The sequence below is a fragment of the Alexandromys fortis genome, unplaced genomic scaffold (genome assembly GCF_014885135.2).
Source record: "Alexandromys fortis isolate MF-2015 unplaced genomic scaffold, M_Fortis_MF-2015_v1.1 scaffold_45, whole genome shotgun sequence".
Classification (NCBI taxonomy): Eukaryota; Metazoa; Chordata; class Mammalia; order Rodentia; family Cricetidae; genus Alexandromys; species Alexandromys fortis.
Genome location: NW_026067926.1, coordinates 7,024,196 through 7,045,417, shown reverse-complemented (window position 1 = coordinate 7,045,417; position 21,222 = coordinate 7,024,196). Strand labels below are relative to the sequence as shown.

At 46.8% G+C, this 21,222-nt stretch overlaps 1 protein-coding gene across 3 annotated transcripts in view; it reads right to left on the bottom strand.

Annotated features, from left to right (window-relative positions):
- Tmc7 (transmembrane channel like 7) overlaps positions 1-21,222 on the bottom strand; it is a 52,666-nt gene that overhangs the window by 5,561 nt on the left and 25,883 nt on the right. For 2 of the 3 annotated variants that reach the window (XM_050143367.1, XM_050143368.1), the window contains exons 4-14: positions 20,203-20,370; positions 18,339-18,421; positions 14,850-14,995; positions 12,496-12,643; positions 11,255-11,428; positions 9,659-9,816; positions 7,468-7,585; positions 7,174-7,271; positions 5,190-5,376; positions 2,641-2,771; positions 1,372-1,527 (exon numbers count right to left, since the gene is read on the bottom strand). In XM_050143367.1, coding sequence (XP_049999324.1) covers positions 1,372-1,527; positions 2,641-2,771; positions 5,190-5,376; positions 7,174-7,271; positions 7,468-7,585; positions 9,659-9,816; positions 11,255-11,428; positions 12,496-12,643; positions 14,850-14,995; positions 18,339-18,421; positions 20,203-20,370 — 1,567 coding nt within the window. The remainder of the gene's footprint in view (positions 1-1,371; positions 1,528-2,640; positions 2,772-5,189; positions 5,377-7,173; positions 7,272-7,467; positions 7,586-9,658; positions 9,817-11,254; positions 11,429-12,495; positions 12,644-14,849; positions 14,996-18,338; positions 18,422-20,202; positions 20,371-21,222) is intronic. The other variant, XM_050143369.1, reaches the window with a different exon arrangement.

The window sequence follows — 21,222 nt, the reverse complement described above, 5'->3', positions numbered from 1 at the left end:
GAGGGAGAGGGAGAGGGAGAGGAAGAAGAAGAAGAAGAAGAAGAAGAAGAAGAAGAAGAAGAAGAAGAAGAAGAAGAAGAAGAAGAAGAAGAAGAGAGGAGAGAGAGAGAGGCCTCCCCCCCCCACTCACGTAGCTTTATTGCACTCCCCTGGTGGAAGTGTGGGTGAGCCAGCCTAAAGCTGTGAGCATGGAAGAGCTGTCCCCATTACTTATCTGTCATGTGGCAGCGTGGGTTGGGGAGAGATGGCCAGCAATCCCCCCACCGCCGCATGCGTGCTGGCCTCGAGGCCATAAGAGTGGGAGAGCTAGCTCGACCCTCAGCAGCAGCAGCCCCTACACCACGCCTGGGCAACACGGTAGAAGTGGCTCTAAAGGTGTAGGTGTGGGGAGATCTAACCCTGAGGATGGGGAAGCAGGAGCGCTGGCTGTGCCCCCTTGATCATCTCTGCAAGGGATGAACTCGCCAAGGCAATGCAGGAGAGCTCACTCTGGGGCTGAAGACAAGGGAGAGCTGGTGGGCTAACTAACCCTACAACTACCCAGAACCAGAACCAGGGTTGTGAGTTGACCCACCCCAACATCCACCCCATCTGTGATCTGCAGGAGCATGTGAAGGGACCAGTCCTGCAGACCCAAAGCTTCAGGATCTCCAAGACACAGGGCAGCAACAGGATATTCAAGAGGAGTCCCAGTGAGGGCCCAGCATCGACAGTGTAGCAGAAACCAGAGGCCTTGAACCAGACCAATGACTCTTTGTAATGAACACTTGCAAGTAAAGATACATGGATAAAAGGGTTAACTGTGTGACTCACTGTGCCACATTGCAGCTTCTATGACGAGATTTCTTTCCCTTCTACTTTGTTTTCTTTTTTCTCTTAAATTTTATTATATTTTTTGTGGGGGAAGTTGCAAGGGCAGAGGGCAGATACAAAGGGACGGGGAAATGAATGGGATGAGCTGTACGGTGTGAAAGACACAAAGAATAAATAAAAAGAAAGAAAAGTAAACATTAAACACCCTATCCTAATACAGGGTTTTCCCCTTTTTTCCTTTATAAACTGCCATTTTCCTATGGGCCATGTCTGTCTCCTATCTCTCCAGAGGTCTCTTATTCTTGGTCTTTGGGCTGAGAACTTGGTCTTGGAGGTCCTGAGCTGATGCTTTTCCTTTCACTCACCATGCTGGACTTGGCCACTGCAGGCCCAAAGGCAACAGGGCCACATGACCATGGAATGCAGTCAGGATAAAGCTCCTCTCCTTCTAAACTGAGTCTCTTGGCATTTTGTCCCAGCAACAGAAAGCACTCTAACACACACCCTCCAATTCCCAGGTGAGAGGGGACATACTAGTCTGGCCTGGCTGTCACTCACCAGATGATCATGAAGAAAGGCACGGCAAAGGCTTCTGACGTGACGCCATGGATCAGAGTCTGCAGCGAGCTGGGGAAGGTGCTCACCGTCTGGGGGATGACCTCCCAGGTGGTGTTGAAGTTGGTGAACGGCCCACAGGCTTTTGAGGAAGGGATGCTGCCAAGACAGAGAGGGCGGGATGGCAGCCCAGGCTGAGAGGTCTGCCCAGGCATGGCTGGAATAGTTATTTGCAATAGCCTGCAGGGAGCTCCCAAGTCCAGGCGTTTCTGGAGGGTTATGTTTGGAAATTCTGACCCTGAGATTCCATCAGGTCTCTAGGTCTAACTTTCCATTTGCAGGACATTCAAGGCAGAAATGTAAGCTTGATGTCACAGAATGAACATACTAGACAACTGTGTATTCCCCAGTCTCTTAATTCAAAGGCAGAGAAAAGGACCAGAACTCCTCAAAGAATCAAAGACTACAAAGACATGATGGCTGAGCACAATAGGGGGCGTGGGAAAGGGCTTTAAAACAAACCCGTGACGACTGTGCTGGGATGGCTGAGAAATTTGAAACTGACAGAAATAATTAGCAATGTTTCCTCTGTGTGCATGTATGTGCATGCATGTGGGTGCATATGTGCGTGTACACAAATGTATATGATGTGTACGTGTGTGTGTGTGTGTGTGTGTGTGTGTGTGTGTGTGTGTGTGTGTGTGACTGTCTGTCTGTGCCTGGAGGCAGAGGTTAACACCAGTGCTTCCTGTTTTAAAGCAGGGCTTCTCAATGAACACTGATCCTGGGGCTTGTCCTTTTGACCAGTCTGGCTGGCCAGTGAGCCCCGGGAGCTGTCTGTCTCCATTCCTCCAGCTGTCTTCCGCCTCCTCCCCAGCCCTGGGGTTAAAAAGTAGCCAGGCTAAAAAAAAAAAGCAAAGGAAAACCAAAAAAGGTAGACCAATAAGCCAGCAGGGACCCTCTGTGGGCTCTAGAAAAGCCCATGAAGAATGTTACAGGTTCTTGTCCATAAAGAGATACAAGTCACAAAAGAAATGAGCAGTTTAGAAAATGAAGATATGGGGGCGGGAGAGATGGCTCAGAGGTTAAGAGCACTGACTGCTCTTCCAGAGGCCCTGAGTTCAATTCCCAGCAACCACATGGTGACTTGTGGCCATCTATGATGAGATCTGGTGCCCTCTTCTGGCATGCAAGCATACATGGAAGGAATGTTGTGTACATAATAAATAAATAAATCTCTAAAAAAAGAAAAGAAAATGAAGATATACTTACCGAGACATGCTGATTGTTAGTGGTATTATTGCTAAGCACAGCCCAATCAGCAACACCAGCAGGAAGAAGAAGTTAGAATTGGATGCTCTGAACTGCCGTGGGGAGGGTCTGCAGGTGTAAAGAAGACTCAGCTATGGAACAAAAGAGAAAGGACAAAATTAGGGTAGTAGGGTCCCACGCTGTAGTGCAATTGGGGACTGTCTAGCCCTGCCAGGGTACAATATTGCAGAGATCAAAAAGAAGAATGCTCAGTGCAGAGTCCAGTTGGGGAAATTCATGTTGATGACATAAGAAGAATGGACCAAAACACAGTGATGCTGTAACCGATGAACAGAGGGAATACTCCAGACAGTGGGGGCTCCTTACAGTGGATCTGAAAGATGTACTGCACACAGCACTTTACAGTGATCTGTGGGACACAATGCACGCAGCACTTTATAGTGATCTGTGGGACACAATGCACGCAGCACTTTATAGTGATCTGTGGGACACAATGCATGCAGCACTTTACAGTGATCTGTGGGACACAATGCACGCAGCACTTTAGAGTGATCTGTGGGACACAATGCACGCAGCACTTTACAGTGATCTGTGGGACACAATGCATGCAGCACTTTACAGTGATCTGTGGGACACAATGCACATTCACAGGGATTCAAATATACAGAAGTGAAACTACAGTGATCTATGCCAACTAAGGAGATATTTTGCTTGAACATTTTACAAGCACATAATCTTTCCCATGTGTTAGAAATAAATATTTACACTGAGGGGATGGAGATTTGAAGGAAATATCAAGTAGAAAAGGAGAGAAAGAAAAATAAAGGCATACTGTTTCTAATAGGACAGACAAACAAACATCACCACCTGCATTTCTGGCTAGGACATGAAACTTGTCTGAATTCCATAAGAACCAGAACAACCTGTGAGCTTACTTCTAGGGGCGAGTCAGACTGCAGCAGGGCCGACCTGGAACCTGTGTCCCCTAGACCGGTGACCCATTTCACTCACCTGTCCTTCACTACACGGCACACGGGAGATCACTAGCCAACTGGCATTTTCCTGTGACTGTGTCCACCATCCTATCTCCTCTGATGACATCTGCTAACTGATGTTTCCAAATGAAGAAGTGGCAACACTGGCCAAAGGCTAAGGCACCCAGAATAAAGTCTGACCCAGAATAAAGTGAGGTCCCACTCACAGGGTGGGCAACCGTACTCAATGACAGCAAGCTACACGTGACTCTAACATTCTGGAGACATGCCCACTCTGTGTGACCTGGGGCCAGTTAGCCCTCTGAGCCTCTGCATTCTCTTTCATAAAACATTAGTGGCTATTCCAGGGCTGGAGGTAAGCACTACAGATAGGAAGTGGGGGCACTGGGGGGCACGGACTAATATTATTCGCTACCGTCAGCATCAGCATTATGAATGCTATTATTTCCATTTTTTAATTGCTAGGTAATCAACAAATTTTCAAATTGGTGGGTGGCACGGACTTGCTTAACATGCTCAAAGTTCTGGGTTCAAGTGCCAGCACTTAAAAAAATGAACTATTTAAAAATAAATCTTAGGCTTATTAACAAAGAAAACGGCAGAAGGGTGGTGATTACTATTTATTTGCTTGCTTTATTGTTTGGTAAGTATGGGGGCTGGTGAGATGGCTCAGTGGCTAAGAGCGTGTACTGCTCTTACAGAGGACCAGACCAGGCAGCTCCAATTCCCTGTAACTCATCTGAGAACCTAACACCTCTGCCATCCACCACACATGTATATACATGCACACACACACTCACAGAGAGAGAGAATTAAAAATAATAAAAAGAAATCATTAAAAAGATCTCTGTCTTCATTTTAAAAAAATAGCAAGCATTGCTTACTTTATGATTATGAGCAAACTAGTAAGTTCAGACAAGCCAGTCACCTGCAGGGCCACTTGCAGTCACCCATGTAGCATCTGATCCTGTCACAATGCATGGGGATCATGAGTTGGGCCAGTCACTAAGGCCCTGAAAAGCTACGCATTGACTCCAAAATTACAAAACAGAAATCAAGAAACCCTTGGCTAAATGTCATGGAAATAGACCACTCTTGTTGAATTCCTAGCTGAAACTCAGTTCAGTCAGTCACAATCAGTCACAGTTACATCATAGGAACAAACCAATTCTTAAATGTGCTTGAGAAAGTTGTCAAAACAAAACAAAACAAAAACAATGTGTAAGCCCAGCACTTGGGAGGTCAAGGCAGAAGATCAGGAATTTGAGGCTAGTCAGAGATATACAGCAAAAAAAGCTAAAAAGTTATTGGAAATCTTTTCCCGGAATAAACACATATTGAAGAAGTGATATTGCATGAGGCCCTGGGTTGGAGGGACATGTAATTACGATGTGTCTCAGGGGCTAAGGAAGGACTCAGATGGGGCTGGGGACACAGTCCCAGGCTATACCACTGGCCTGGCATGCTGGAGGCACTGGGTTCCTGTCCACAGATTTGCAATAGCAAAGCAACAGAACGATCAGTACAGGGTGTGAGCCCCGTGCCTCTCCTCACCTCTTTCACGTAAAAAGTGATAATGAATTTCAAGGTGGCGATGGCGGGGAGGAGCGGGGAGAAGAAGGCTCCAATCCAGCAGATGGTCTGTCCGTACACGATACCCAGGACGTTGTCTGGGATGGCAAATTCCTGCTGGCCCCAGCACTGGATCAGCTTCGAGGATGCACAGTAGGTCACCAGGAGCCTGGAAACAAACTAGATGCATTCTTACCTGATCCTACCAGTGCCCTAAGGCTACAGACCCATAGCCACCAGCCAACATCATTTCCAAGGCAAGAGAGAGAGAGAGAGAGAGAGAGAGAGAGAGAGAGAGAGAGTTGTATGTATGAGAGTGTCCGCATGTTTGTGCATGCAGGTGTGTGAATGTACCTGCAGAGGCCAGAGAGTGACATCAGATGCCTCCCTCAGATGTGGTCCACCTTGTGTTTTGAGGCAGACTCTCTTACTGAGCCTTACTGATTGGGCTGAAGGAGCTAGTCGTTGAGCCCCAGGTACACTTCCATCTCCAACTCTACAATGCTGAGATTACAGGCACAAGCAGCCACTCCAGGCTTTTATGTAGGTGCTGGAGTGACGGAGATCTGGATCCAGGTCCTCGTGTTTGTGCAGCAACTGCTTTTACTGTGGAATGAATCATTTCCTCGGCCCAGGGTTTCTTTTTTATTAAGAAAATGTATCTATGCATGTTTTTATGTATGTACGTGCTCACACGTGCAGATGTGTAATAGCACATGTGTAGACGCCAGAGGACAACGTGTAGAAGTCAGTTTTCTCTTTCCACAGTGTGGGTCCAGTGAACAACCTCAGGTAGGTGAGGATAGGTGACCACTGCCTTTACCCTCTGAGACAGCCTGCTGGCCCCTACTTTAACTTTTCTGGTATCTACCTGTAGGGTTCACTGGACTTCTAGATAATTCCAGACTGGACTTCTAGATAATAATTCTGCATCTGAATGAACTGCTTGAGTTGCCCAGGATGGCCTAGATCTCAGGATGCTCCTGCCCCAACCTCCTGAGTGCTAGAATGATTGATAGGCCTGCCTCGTCACACCCTGGGTGCCTTGACCATGTGGCTGGCGAGCAGAGATTCACTTCAGACTCCTGGGAGGACAACGACCGCAGTGGCGGGGATCATGTCCTGCTGAGCTCTGCACGACAGCATTCTCCCTGTTTTGGTCTGTGCTACTGTGGTGTTTGAAAGAAAATGGCCTCTATAGGTAGTGTCACTAATAGGAGGTGTGACCTTGTTGGAATAGGTATGGCCTTATTGGAGGAAATGTGTGGGGGTGGGCTTTGAGGTCTCAGTTGCTTAAGCTACGCCTGGTGTCACAAACTCCTCCTGCTGCCGGTGGATCAAGATGTAAACTCTCAGTTCCTTGTCCAGCACCATGTCTGCCTGTGCCCCACCATGTTCCACCATGATGGCAATGGACTGAACCTCCGAAACTGTAAGTCAGCCACCTCAATGAAGTGTTTTCCTTTATAAGAGTTGCTAGGGTCACGGTGTCTCTTCACAGCAATAGAAACCCTACCTAAGTCAGTTCCCTTGCTTATTCTCAGAGAAAGGCTCAGATGGCCCTGCTCTCGTGCCTTCCTTGACTCAGGGGAGAAACTCAGTGTCTTGTGACTGAGAGAAATAACTTGCTCATTATTTATATAACAGCAAGAAGATGGTGTGAATCCAGACCCAGAAGCTGCATCCAGCGTGTCTTCCCTGGCAGGGCCTTGGCTGCATCAAGTGCAGAAAGTCTACACCAGGAGGCCTTGTGAAGAGAGGCACCATCTCTATCCCGGGTACCAGGGTACCACCTAAAAATGTGTGTAGCTGAGGCTCCTATGGTGTCAACAGCCTAGGGCCATTTGAAAGTCACCAGACATCAATGGTTCCTCAGTGACTGTGGAGTCACCCAGCGTTTGTGGAGAGCAGCTGTGTCAAGAGCTTCTGGTCATAGAGTTGGGGTGGCAAGAGCTTCCACACTTACTTCCTAGGGAAATCCACGAACAGTGTCACTGCCAGGATGATGATGAAGTCGAAGATCATCAGCTTGTACATTTCCTGTCCCACCTGTGTCTCCCAGCACTGAAATCAAGATGTGGAGACACAATAACAGACCCGCTCCCAGCGCAGAGAGCCAGCCTTCTGTATCCTCAACCATCTCCACATCCCCATCCTGCTGCCCCTAAGGTCCTGCATAGACTTCAGCATCCAAGCCCTTGACCATGCCCAGCTTGGGGTCAGACCTGCCTTGAAGCTGGGAGTCAAGGCCATGGCTCACCGGGTAGAGCTTCTGGTTATAGCCGCAGAGTTCACAGGTGTTGTCACCGCAGGACGTGATCTTGGAGCCCAGCGTGAACACCAGCACGCAGATGGTGGCCAGCCGCATGAAGACACACCTTGGGGAAGAGAAGGCGTCAGGGCTGGACTTCCGTGGACCCTACACTGAGGTCCATGCAAGCAAACCTGAACTACACAGTTTCTGCTGGGAAGCAGATGGTAGGAAGCTGACTTAAGACCAGTGAGTTGTACACTTTAAATGATCAAATGGTAACTTCATGTTATACGTATTTTACAACAAGTGTTACAGTATTATTAATTTTTATTATTTATATGCATATGTAGGTGTTTGTGTATGGCTATGTGCACATGCACACCGGTGGCCATGGAGGCCAGAAGGGGACATCAAATCCCCTTGATTACAGGCTTTTACAGGTTACAGGCTGTTAGAAGCCACCTGCTGTGAGTGCTAGGACCTAAACTCAGATCTTCCGCAAGCGCACCTAACCTCTGAGCCATCTCTCCAGCCTCTACAAGTCCTAAGGCAGGAAAAGGCAAGGCATGGTGGCACACAGATGCCGAGTTCAAGGTCAGCCTGAGGCACAGTGAGCCCCTGATTCAGAAAGGAGGAAGGAGGGAGGGAGGGAGATACAGAGACAGAGAGAGACAGAGACTGAGTAGTCAGCTCAGCATGTGGAACTGTGTGGATCCTGCTATGAACAAGTCGCCACCCCCCTCCACCATGGAGACTGGCTCTATTTTGGAACATGGGGTAAAGTTTTGTTAAACCAGGTCCTGGTGACTTGGAGACACTGAAGTGTTTACGGGTGGAATGGCATGCTACCTAAGAGCTCCTTAATATAACCCAGCATAAACACAGAGAAAGCATGAACCAAGGTGGGCCAAAGGTCAGGTATGAATGCAGCTGTTGAGTGGAAAGGCTTGAAACTTCCTACAGTGACAGGGAGGGCACCACATGCGGGAAGGGAGACCCAAGAATGTGGAGGAAGTCAGTAAGGTTAAAACACATTATACACACACACACACACACACACATATGAAAATGTCACAATGAAACACATTGTTTTGTTCAGATAAGTGCTAATAAAAAAAATCCCTCCACCCCTGTAGTTACAAAATACAAAGTTTTTATTGTTTTCTTGCTTTAAAAAAAAAAAGACAAAAATGATATAAATACAGTCCGGACTGGCGGGTTAGGCCTGTAAATCCCAGCACTTCAGTAGCTGAGGCTGGAGGATGTAGAATTGAGGCCATTAACAACATAGAAGCTTTCTAACAGCCATCCTCTCTCTCAACAGCAGTTTGCTCAACCACATTTAAGGATCTCCAGGATAAAAGATTAAAAAGTCCTTAGCCTTCTTACACATACTGGGATGAGCTCTGTCCTGATCAGTCTTATGTCAACTTGACACAAGCTAGAATCATCAGAGAGGGGGGAGCCTCAGTGAAAAAAACCTCTGTAAGATCGGCTGTAGGCAAGCCTGTAGGGCATTTTCTTATTTAGTGATTGAAGAGGAAGGGCACAGTGGGGACACCCCTGGGCTGGTGGTCCTGGGATCTATAAGAAAGCAGGCTGAGCAAGCCATGTTGAACTTGGCAGTAAACAGCACCCCTCCATGGCCTCTGCATCAGCTCCTGCCTCCAGGTTCCTTCAGTGCTTGAGTGCCTGTCCTGACTTCCTTCAGTGATGAATAGTGATTTGGAAGTATACGCCAAATAAACCCTTTCCTCCCCGACTTGAAACATTGGCATGGTGTTTCAATGCAGCAATAGAAACCATAACTCAAAAGAAAAAAAGAAACCCTCAATCCCAGATATCTGAGAAGAAGGAAAAAATTATCCAATTCAAACACAGTATCCGCTTGGCTATCTTTGCTCACTATGAACTCTCTGGATTCTACCTGATGCTGGCAGTTCTAACATCTTTGGAACAGTATGTCCTTCTAGGGCCCCATCCTATGCTTTCAGTTAACACAGAATCAGAAGTGTAACACTGACAGGAGACTCTGAAGTCTAGGGACCTTCACTGTGTGGCAAATGATAATTTACTCATGGGGCTCATCAAAGGAAGGATGATTCTCAGCATAGCAGGAAAACAAGCCACAAGCAACCAGCAATGTCTGCCGTGAGTGAGCACTGGTCTATCAGGTGTGCACGCAGCTAGGCATTACCTAAGAATTGTCAGGCGGATCTCGAAGCCTGGCGAGTAATCCTCATAGTGGATGATCTTGGCAAAGATGATTGGGGTGATGAAATTGGCCAGTGTGATCACAATGGACGGGAGGTACAATATCAAGAGGTTCTCCCCAAAAACCATCTTGTTAATTTCCTGGAAAGATAACAGAAAGCACTGGTCAGCCTAAGTGGGGTGGCGATGGTGAAGATTTGAACTGCAGAGAACTCAGCTGTGCATGCTGAGAAGACACACAAAGCACATTTATCAACCCGGCGGCTGGGAAACATAAGCCTTGGCTGCTTAGAGCCTTCCTTCGATGCACACAGGCAGACACGCTGGAAGAATAATGAATGCTGCTGGACATATTAGTGAAGTACACAGAATTCTGTGTGTGCTGTGTGGACAGCCCATTCAAGTTACCTTAGGAGCAGATCACACACACACACACACACACACACACACACACACACACACATATTCAAGATGAAAACTAAGTTGCTTAGCCTTCCTTGAAGCTAGGTATACAACTGTAACTAAATTCTAGCTGAGGCAATAGAAGTTTTTTGTTGTTGTTGTGTTGTTTTGTTTGTTTTGTTTTTCCGAGACAGGGTTTCTCTGTGTAGCCCTGACTGTCCTGGAACTCACTTTGTAAACCAGGTTGGCCTCAAACTCACTGAGATCTGCCTGCCTCTGCCTTCCAGATGGGATTCAAGGCGTGCACCACCCCTGCCCAGTCAGAAAATTTTAAATCAAACTCTGTATCACCTCCTTGAAGAGATGAGTCAGCCCCAGCCTCCCCACTTTCCCTTTGGCTAGAATGTGGATACAGCAGTGAACCATCTCGTACCATAGAGAAAGCAGCCACGGTATATGAATGGATGATGAAGCCACAAGTTGGATGGCATTTATGGTATTTGGGTATCTAATGCCTGATGATTGACATTCACTACACCAATTTAGACATTTTTATATATCTAAAGAAGACTTCACTATGAAATTCTGGCTGGTCTTGAATTTGTGTTTCTCTGAGCCTCCTAAGTGCTGGAATTCCAGGTACGCACAATCACACTCAGTTCCCAACACAGATTTTTAAAAACACTGCTTGGGACTAGGGAGATGGCTCAGGAGTTAAGACTGTGTACTGCTTTTGCAGTGGGCCTAGGTTCCATTTTCAGCATCCATAGCCAGCTACTAACTTCAGGGGCTCCAACACCTTCCTCTTCTGATCACCACAGCCACATGCATTCATGGGTACCAACTCCACTTCCTACATATATACATGCAATTTAAGACAAAAAGGCTTTTAAAACACGGATTCTTCTTATAAACTGAGGCCCTGGCTGATAACTAGAAGAGTCAGAAAACACAGACGGCCCGGCTTAGATCTGAATACTGTGAACTCCTCAGGCGGGAAGAGGTATTCCCAGAACAAAGTTTTCTGATCAGCTGATTCGCTGTTCCTGTATCCACTGAACTTCTCCTTCCACCTGAGTAGAGAAATGATGTTGGTATCTTCCACAGAGATCTGCAGGGCACCCCGCACGCTGCCACGCTAGGGGGCAAGGTCAACTGACTCTCCCGGGGCACTTACCTTCTTCATGTGCTCTTGTGAGAAGGTAGTGGCTAGGTAGATGGCATAGAAGCAGGCCGCAAGCACGGCCAGCACGATGCAGTTCAAGAACAGCCTCAGAGAGTAAATGCGTATGGTTTCCTCCGAGGTCCTTTCGGCTATTTTCTGTCGTATCCGCTCTTCCTCCAGATCTGCCTAAGGACCAAAGAAAACTCATTCGTGAGCATTTTGTAACATAGCCCACAGATTTCTCTTAAAGATGTTGCCCGAGATAGCTTCCCAGGCTAAGCCCCATCAGTTTTTATGTCTAAGGCTTATGGTAAGGTAGAACCTTCCACTCTAGATTGCATTTGGCTTTGCAATAAATTTGTAAGCCGAATAGGCATTTATGATGCATGTGTGTGTGTCTATGTGTGTGTGCGTGTGTGTGTCTGTGTGTGCACATGCAGATAGTGCAGTATTTCTTCAAATGGGATATATCATTATTTTAACTTTGTTTATTAATTGGTAATTTATTTATCTGAAGTTCTGGGGGTTGAGTACTCCAGGCCAGCCCTCTACCATCAACCAATATCTCCAGCCCTTAAAAAAAAAGTTTTTGTTTTTGAGATAGTCTTATTGAGTTGCCAGGACAGCCTCAAGATTTAGCTCTTCTGCCTCGGCCTTTCAAGTCGCTAGGATTATGGGTATGTCCTGCTATGTTTGCTTTTAATCCAGCCTGGGAGTCTCTGCTTCTAACAGAATTTAACTTGTTCAAGGTTAGCGTAATAAATAGTAAATAGAGCCAACTCCACCCGCCTTCCTTCAGTTTTAGATCCCTACCCCCAACCTTTTTCTCATGGGTTTGACCAACATGCTATTCATTTCTCTTTTCCTATTAAACGTGGAAGTTTTCCTGTTACTCCTCAGCTTCTCTCTAATCCAGTCTGTTATCACAGCACACCCTTCACGTTCCCATAGCAAACAACCTTTATGACGCTATGACCAGTTAGGATATTAATAAGACAGTAGGGAATGGGGGGGTAAGACACCACCTGCCCTGTGTGTCCTACTTCTCTTCTCAGTCCCAAGTTATCAGCACCCATGCTCAGGCGAAAGGTGATCAACCCGATAAACTGTTTGCTGTAAAGAGCTCCTAAAACCAGCAAAGGGGAAGATTGCTGAGACAGAATGCGGCCTGAGCTCCCATGTAACCTGCACACAGCCTCCCTGCACCAGCCTGGTAGGGAAGTCCCTCCCCGGGGCAAGCTAGCAGCACTCACTCGGAGCTCATAGCGCAAGCTGCTGTGTTTCAGCTCTGCCATGCTGCGGTTGGTGATGCAGAAGTCCCAGCCAGCGAAGATCTTGTTACAGTAACTCTGGAAGTGCTCCTCGCTCCGGATCAGGTTGATCTTGAACCCTTCCACTGACCTGACCCCGAAACACAAGTATTCTTCTGAGAACAGCAGCAACACATAGGCCCGTGAGTTGGTCTCGTTTAAGATCTACGAAGTTGGCTATGGCTGCATTGCTGGCCCATTGGAACAGTGAAGTTTATTCTAAGACAGCTGAGCAGGTATCTCACTGGTGGGATTCATTGTCTTTTATCCATTCAGTAACTTCTTTTTTTAAAGATATACCTACTTTATGTGTATGGTAGGTATATGTGGGGTGTTTGGCCTACATGTATTGCTTGTGTACCGTGTGCACACCTGTTACTGTGGGGGCCAGAAGAGGGTATCACATCACCCAGAATTGGAGTTATATATTGTTGTGAGTCACCATGTGGATGCTGGGAATCAAACCAAACCCAGTCCTCTGGAAGAGCAGCCAGTGTACACATCACTGAGCCATCTCTTCAGCCCTCCACGAGGTAATTTACCTTTTCAAAATAATTTGCCTTTTTTAAAAAAAAAATTTACCATATGTATTTATTTATTTGTTGCAATGCTGAAAATTGAACCCAAAGCTTCTCCTTAGGCCAGGTTGATCTGTGAACTAGACTCCTAGCTTCCCCTCCCCTGATAATACTTCTGTTTTGAGACATTTGTTGAGGCGTCCAGGATGCCCTCAGATTTGTGATCCTCCTGCCTCAGCCTCTCGAGTAGTTGAGATAATAGGCATGCACGGCCCACAGTTTTCACTCTGAAATCCCTTGTAGTTTTCACAAACACAGCTTCCATTGTGTTCCTGCTATAGTTGGGTTAAATGACTGTCAACAGTATTTAGAATCTCTCTCCTTTCTTGGGAGTTGCTCTCTCACCAAACCACTAGGGAAAGGCCTTGGTGTCTTAGGACCTGTCAGACTCTTCATGCTGCGGCGAATACCTGAGATTGACAGCTTAAAGCCGGAAGGGGTTATTTGCTTCACTGTTCCAGAAAACTTCTATCCATGGTTGACTGGATCCATTGCTGGGCCTGAGGTGATGGGGAGCGCATTATAGCAGCTGGGCGTGGTGGAAGAAGCAGAGGGGAGGAGGGAAATATCCAGGAAGTAGGAGGGGAGATGCTGACAAAGTATGTCACCTGCTTCCTCCAACCCGGCCTGGCTCCTAAAAGCCCATTCAGCTGTGCAATCATCAGTGGATCGCCCTATTTCTGAGATTAGCATCCTTATGATGCATTCACCTCTACATAGCTCACCATCTGGGGACCAAGCCTTTGACAGTGAACCTTTAGAGGGAATTTCACATCCAAGCTACATGACCCTAACCAAGCGATGGACACACACCATCAGGGACTCAACTCATCAACAGTCTTCCGGCTCTGACCACAATGGAAGGGTAAGGATTAGGTATCTGAGTGGACAGAGCTAACAAGACCTTTATAGCGTTTCTGTGGCCACGATCAGGCGGACTGCAGGCTGACGGAAATGGATGCGCTATTTCCCACCACTACGAGAAGCTGCTGCCATACAGCTGCTCAGAGCTGAGGCGGTTCTTGCCCTAGACATCACTCCCAAGCGAAGACTGTATCCTTCTCAGATCAGTCTCGTGCCTTCCTTGGCTCTCCACACATTCAATTCCCCAATGGTCCAATTAACCATAGTTGGTTTTCTGCCACTTGCAAGCCAACAGAGACCCAGTTAACATAACACTCCCCAGCCAGAGTGAAGCCCGTTGAGAAAGAGGGGCCTGGAAGAGGCACTTAGCACACACTCAACTGCAGACCGCTGCTCCGGCTGCCAGCTCCTGACTTCTGCTTCCTCCAAGCCTTGCCTGCAGCACACTCAACCCCTTCCTCTGAAGCCCACCCGTAGGTTCTGCTCATCCTTCAGGCCCTGACTTCCAAAACTATAAGAGTTCAGTCACTGAGAATCGGAGATCCCGCCACACACTTAAAAGGGTGGGGAAATGTAGGGAGGTTGCGGGACGAGCTCACAGAGGTAGGTCACAGGGCTAGAATCCTGGACCAGAGTGTTCTCTGCCTTCTTACCCACCATCCTATGAACAAGCTTCTGTGTCAAGCTCCTACTGCCATGCCTTCCCACTGTGATGGACTGAAATTCCCTGTACCCACGAGCCCGGATAAATATTTCCTCCTTTGAACTGTTTCTGACAGGTATCTATCTGGTCACAGCAACAAGAACATTGCTGACACAAAAGTCAACGAGAAAGAGAAAGCAAGGCACACTTACCTTTTCACTATCCAGAGGAGACTCAGGGCCAGGTAGGCAATTGTGCTTATTAAGTAAGCCAGGGGCAGATCATACGTGAAGTTCTGGAATTTTACTCCATCAATGGTGTAGTGTCCATAAAAAAGGCCGGTCTTCTCCAGGAAACCCTGAACAAAGCAAGAACACGGGTCAGGGTGGGTCAGCTCAGAAAGGCAATCAAAGGAGGCCTCCTGGCCTCAAGGGACCCACACTCGAGTGCCCTTGTTCATCCCAGAATCTCTCCACACCAGAGCGAAACTCAAGGTATATGAGCTGCTCAGTTAGTGTTAGTGGAATATGGATCTGCTAAATCCTGAGTGTCAAAGTTCCCTGGGAAGTGCTGGGAAGGTGGCTCAGCAGCGCCTGCACCACAGAGATCACATTTGGTTTCCAGTCCCCACAGCAGGGGGACTCACAACCTTCTGTAACTCCAGCTCCAGGAGACTTGACGCCCTCTTCTGGCCTCCAAGGGTACTGTCTCATGTCCATATAACCCCACACAGACACATCCATATACAAACAAAAATTAAATACCTTTAAGAAAATTAAATGGTAAGCCACACTTAACTAATGTGAAAAAGAAATTTCTAGGCCATAGCATCAAAAAGAACACGTAGGAATAAGTTTAACACAAGTATAAATAGTATATTATGAAAACTATGAACCACATTTGAAATAAAAACGGGCTGGGGGTGTAGTTCAGAGGGTAGAGTGTTGGCCTAGTATGCACAAGGTTATGGGTTTGATCCCAGCTCAAAACAGGGATGGAGACACACTCCTGCAATCCTAGCACTCTGGAGGTGGAAGCAGATGGATCAGAAGTTCAAAGTCATTCTTTTTGAGATACATAACTATTTTGATGCTAGCCTGGGCTAAAAGAGACATTATCTCAAAATAACAAAACAAAACAAAAACAAAAAATATATGTGTGTGTACATACATACGCATATACATATATATATAAATATATATGTATATTTGGGTGGTGGTGGTCATGCCTCCAGTCCACACACTTTGGGAGGCAGAGGCAGGCTGATATCTTTTAGTTTGAGGCCAACCTGTTCTACAGAATGAATTCCAGAATAGTCAGGGCAGCTACACAGAAAAACTCCATCTTGAAAAACCAAAAATAACTAACAGAAAGGCATCCATTTGTTTTCATTCATGTACTTGGTTTAGGATTTCTATATCAATACTCCACAAATGGGTCTATGGAACCAGCGTGCGCGCACACACACACGCACACACACACACACACACACACACACACACACACACTCAGAACCCAGCTGGCTTCATTTGGAAATGAACAAGCTGGTCTTCAAGTTTAGATACAACGACAAGGGAGCTAGCATCCAAAGCAGCCTTAAGAAGAGCAAAGCTGGAAGAGAGGGTCTTGCCACAAAGCAAGATCAAGGGCGTCCAGTACAGGCACAAAAAGGCACAGAAGTCGCCTTTAATCCCAGCACTTCGAGAGCAAAGGCAGGTGGATCTCTGTGACTTCAGGGCCAGCCTGGTCTGCACAAAACAAAGCAAACCACCACCAACAACAACAACAAAATCAGACACACAGCAGAAAACAGAACCAAGCACCCAAACATCTCCAGCTGACAAGCTTTTATAGGGGAAGAGATGTCCTCTGAACACACGATAGGGAGACACCAGAGACACACGTGACAACAGCTGGAAATGGCTCAAGGATCTAAGCAGTAGAGGCAGACAGAGAAAAGTGGTGGCAAGCTTAAAGAGTTTGAGCCAAGCAGCAAGACTGTTTAAAAATGAACAAACAGATAATAAACAAAGTCCTATTTTTTTTATGACAACCACATATTCTCGCACTACCTGAGTAAGAAAATGCGTAAATAGAAGCAAATATAGAAAGAGAAGACTCCATACTGTCTCCCACTCTCTCAAAGGCTGGACACACATCATAAATATCTGTCCAGCTCTTCAGATCCCTTTCCACATGGCCTCAGATTGATCTCAGTTCTCACAACCTTCTCCTTACATTAAAAGGACATCAGAGGGCCACAGAGCCCAGAAAATAAGTTCCCTGACCTCAGAAGGAACCTGTTTCAGAAGTCAAGCCTGTGGCCCTTTGGCCCTCTTTTTTTTTTTTTTTTTTTTTTTTCTGTTTCTGTAGAAAGTGACAAAAATGGAATGAAATAAAACCCCTTCCTCGGTCACAGACTCCACATCTCAAGCGCTCATGAGCCAGCCACTCTCTCACTGTGCATAACAGACCCAAGCGATTCTCCAGAACACTGCAGAAAGTTCAGGACAGGTTGCTGAAGCAAGCTACCTGTGTCGAACATCCATGATCCTGTGCCACTAACTGTCCTTTAAAACACACGAATATACATTGCCTGTGGGATGCAATGTGAAGAAATGGGGCTATTTAGTGAGTTCCTGATTTGAAAGACCAAAGAGAAAAGGAGGAGGAGGAATAGAGATGACAGTAGCTCTGAGGTCAGGTCAGGTTCCAGGAATTTTTATTTTTTTATTGAGACAGGGTGTCACTATGTATCCCTGGCTGTAGACTAGGCTGGCCTAGAACTCGCAGAGATCCACCTGCCTCTGCTTCCCTGTGCTAGGATCAAAGGTGTGCTCCGCCATGACGAGTCAAATTTTGTTCTTTGTAACAATGACTTCGGGCAAGATACTGTGTGGTCCTCCTTTGTGCAGCTTCCATTTCCTCATTTATGTATGCAGCACTCGACTGTGCACCAACCTCTGAGTTGTTTTTGTAGAAAACATGACTTTGGAGATGTAAAAGCACCCCCCCCCCATGTGCCACCATATTAAATACAATGGACAAATCCCAGACTTTTTAATCTAACTGTTTAGAAAAGCAATGGCGTGGCATTTTAATACTAGCAACTTCCAGAAAGATTAAACCATCTGTAGGCTAAGCGTCTTCTGTCTGGAATGCTTGGAACCAGAAGGACCTGACATTTCTGAGCTTTTCAGAATTTGGACTCTTCACATAGACTTCACCAGTTGGGTGTCCATCAGCCAATCCCAAACGTCCCCAGTCTGGCTTTGAGTTTTCAGATCAGAGATGCTAACTGCAGAGTGTTATATTAATTCAGGCCAATACAAAGGTAGCAGAGAGGAGGAGAAGACCAGCAGCTGGAATCAGCAGAGAGTATTTCCGGCATACTCTAGCGGAAGGTCAGTGGGAGCACAGGACTTGCTAGTGAGCTCACCACAAACCCTGTTTGGCTGCTCACTGCCAACACTGGCATTCGGCTCTCACTGGTCTTTGACAAAGAACACTGTGTTTTGGATTTTGTTGTCATTTTGAGACAAGGTCTAACTATACAGCCTAGGCTGGCCTGGCAATCCTCCTGCCTCTACCTGTAAGATCATAGGCACACAGCACAGAGCCCCGGATGCAGGATACCAGTGTCTAAACAACATGACTGTCAGTGTAAGGAGGGTCCACAAAGGACTGAGTTAAAGACTCACCGTTCCAGAGAGCAAGTCGATGATGAAACTGTAAAAGTAAATGAGGCCAGGGCTGCTCATTGGATAGACTGTGCACTCAATATCTGCAGGAAACAACGCAAAGGACACGTGTCAGAGAGAGTCTCGCTATGTCACCAACTCGTCCACTGCAGCTTGGGAACATAAGCTGTGGATACACACTCGGATACGCCTGTGAGTTTGTCCATACATCTGTTACTCCCTGTTGCTCTGCATTCAGGTCCCAGTGTGTCTGATAGATCCCTTCTCCTTTCATTTCTGTTTTTAGGGTTTCTTTTACTGGTCCTTTACTAAACAGTTTGGGGTTATAGCTATTTTTGTTTGTTCAGTGGGTTTTTTAATTGCTTCATTTTGCTTGGTTGTTTGTTGATATATGTGCATATGTGCAACTTGTTCATGCAGATGCCCACAGAGGCCAGGAGAGGGCATCGGATCCGATGGAACAGAGGTTCCAGGTGGGTACGGCTGCTATGCTGATGTGGCTGCCATGAACAGAACCTGGATCCTCTGTGAAAGCAGTATGCGCTCTTAACTGCTGAGTCCAGTCCCTTGTTTCACCATATAGTTTAGACCACTCCAGCTCAGCGTCTTCCCCTCTCGGCATCCTAAGCAGTAAGATTAGAAGAGAAGCACCACTCAGTGCGCTTAGCGTTTAATATTTATGTGTGTTGGAAAAGTATGTGTATGCAAGTGCCCACAGAAGACAAAACAGGGGGGATCATACTACGTCTGGAGTTACAGGCAGTTGTGAGCTGCCCACTGTGGAGCTGGAAACCAGACCAACACCACCTCTGCAGCCCCAACATTTATTGTTCTTTACACGATCTAAGTATTCAATAAGAAAGTGTTGTTTTAAGGGAAGAATAATCATCTCTCTTTAAATGATCACCCCAGCTCGACAGAAAAAGAAACTGAGGCTCAGAAAGGTTGACTGAGCAGCAGAGCTGGCCTGGAAACCTAATGTTGATTTTCACACAACACAGGAAATAAGCCTCTAAAACGAGGATACAGAGAAAATAGGAATGCATACGAGGCAGAAAACGGCCCTCGCACTAAGTCTTAGGTGCCAGGCTATTTGAATTTTAAGAGAATTAAAATGGAAACAAAGATGAGGAGGAAGAATGACTAGGGTCTCTGAAGGGATGCTCCCGGGTTCTTCTAGGTCAGGAGTTATGTGACAGGTGGGCATGAGGGTTCTGGAAGACCTTCAGAAGACCTGGAGCCAAGCTGGCTCCCCCACTGAGCCTGGGATCAGAGGTTTGCAGTGACTATCTGTGAAATAGAGAAAAACTCCTCATCTAGGCTAACAGGATCCCCAGAAGATGTGAATTTTGTTAAGAAGACAAAAGCCCAGCCTGGCGCTTACCACAGTGTCTGACACAAGATCCCTGTGGAACTGTTATTAAGCTCCAAGCACATTCTTATCACAGATAGCAATCTTGAAATGAAGTCATCTGGTCGATTCTCTCAGGTTTACTAAATCTCCCCCTTACCCACCCTGCATTGCTCCTCCCACGTGCCCTCATGAACTCAGGAGGGGCTGAGGGTCCTGACTCAGCCAGTGAGATGTGGAGGAAATGTGTCATCTCCAAACACAAGTGTCAGTAATCAGCGCACATTTGCCGTGGCTCTCTTCCCCTGGGTCACAGTGACAATCATGGCTGCCCCAGCAGTTTGGGCTCTGGAGTGACAATTCCCAGCCCATGATGGATCTGGACCGTGAGAGAGAAGTACGTGCTTATTGACACCAAGGACAATGGGATCATTTGTTTCTGCAGCATAACCTAACCCATCCCGATCGACACATTGGCCTAGGACCCAGGATCAAGATGCCCTTCCTACTCACCCATGTCTTTGAACGGCACGAACACGAAGGTGCTGTTGGTGATCTTGTACTCGGTGAGCAAGATGGGGAGCAAAACCAACATGAAGATGATCAGGAATATCACCAGGTTCAGGACCACCAGGAACCGTAGGAAAGAGAAGTAGGACTGGATCCCCGTGCCGAACTTCCCTGGAAAAGAAGCAACACGGCTACCAATGACCTGCTGCACGCTGTGGACTCCATCACCGAGAGAAGGATTGGAAAGAGAGGGAGACATATTCCTTCAATGTATTTTTTTATCATTTGGGGGGGGGGGCACCGGCATGAGGTCAGAGGACAACTTTCAGGAGTCCGTCCTCTCCTTTCACCACGTGGATCCCAGGAATCCACTCGGATCATCGGCAACATCTCACGCTCTATTCTTTACTTGAAGCCCGGATTCCTAGAGAGTTTTCATGTGTAGATCCACAGCTGCTTCTGAATGAGTCCTCCAAGAGCAGTGTAAGGAAAGGAAGGGCTTCACAGTTAGCTTTCGTCACATGAATACCCAGCTGCCTCAGCACTGCTTTGGATGTCAATTGTTTCTGTCTGTACACACGCTCTGAGTCCTATCCTGCCCGCAGTCCACGCATCTATCTTTACATCAATGTGAGACTCAGTTGTTGCAGACGTGTGCAAAGGAATGCTCTCCGGTGCTAGCTCCGCTCTTCCCTGAGCTTATCCCAGGTGCCCCCGCGACTTAGCATTTCTAACATACAGTGCTTGGAATCAGTGCGTCGATTTTCACACACAGACACACAGATGAGTCTCCGATTGATTCACATGAAATACATTGGTGAATTTGAGAAGTGACAGTTCATCTTTTTAATATTAAATCTCCTGAACTGCTGCTACTACTACTTCTTCTTTTTCTTCTTCTTCTTCTTTTTCTTCTTCTTCTTCTTTCTTCTTCTTCTTCTTCTTCTTCTTCTTCTTCTTCTTCTTCTTCTTCTTCTTCTTCTTCTTCTCCTCCTCCTCCTCCTCCTCCTCCTCCTCCTCCTC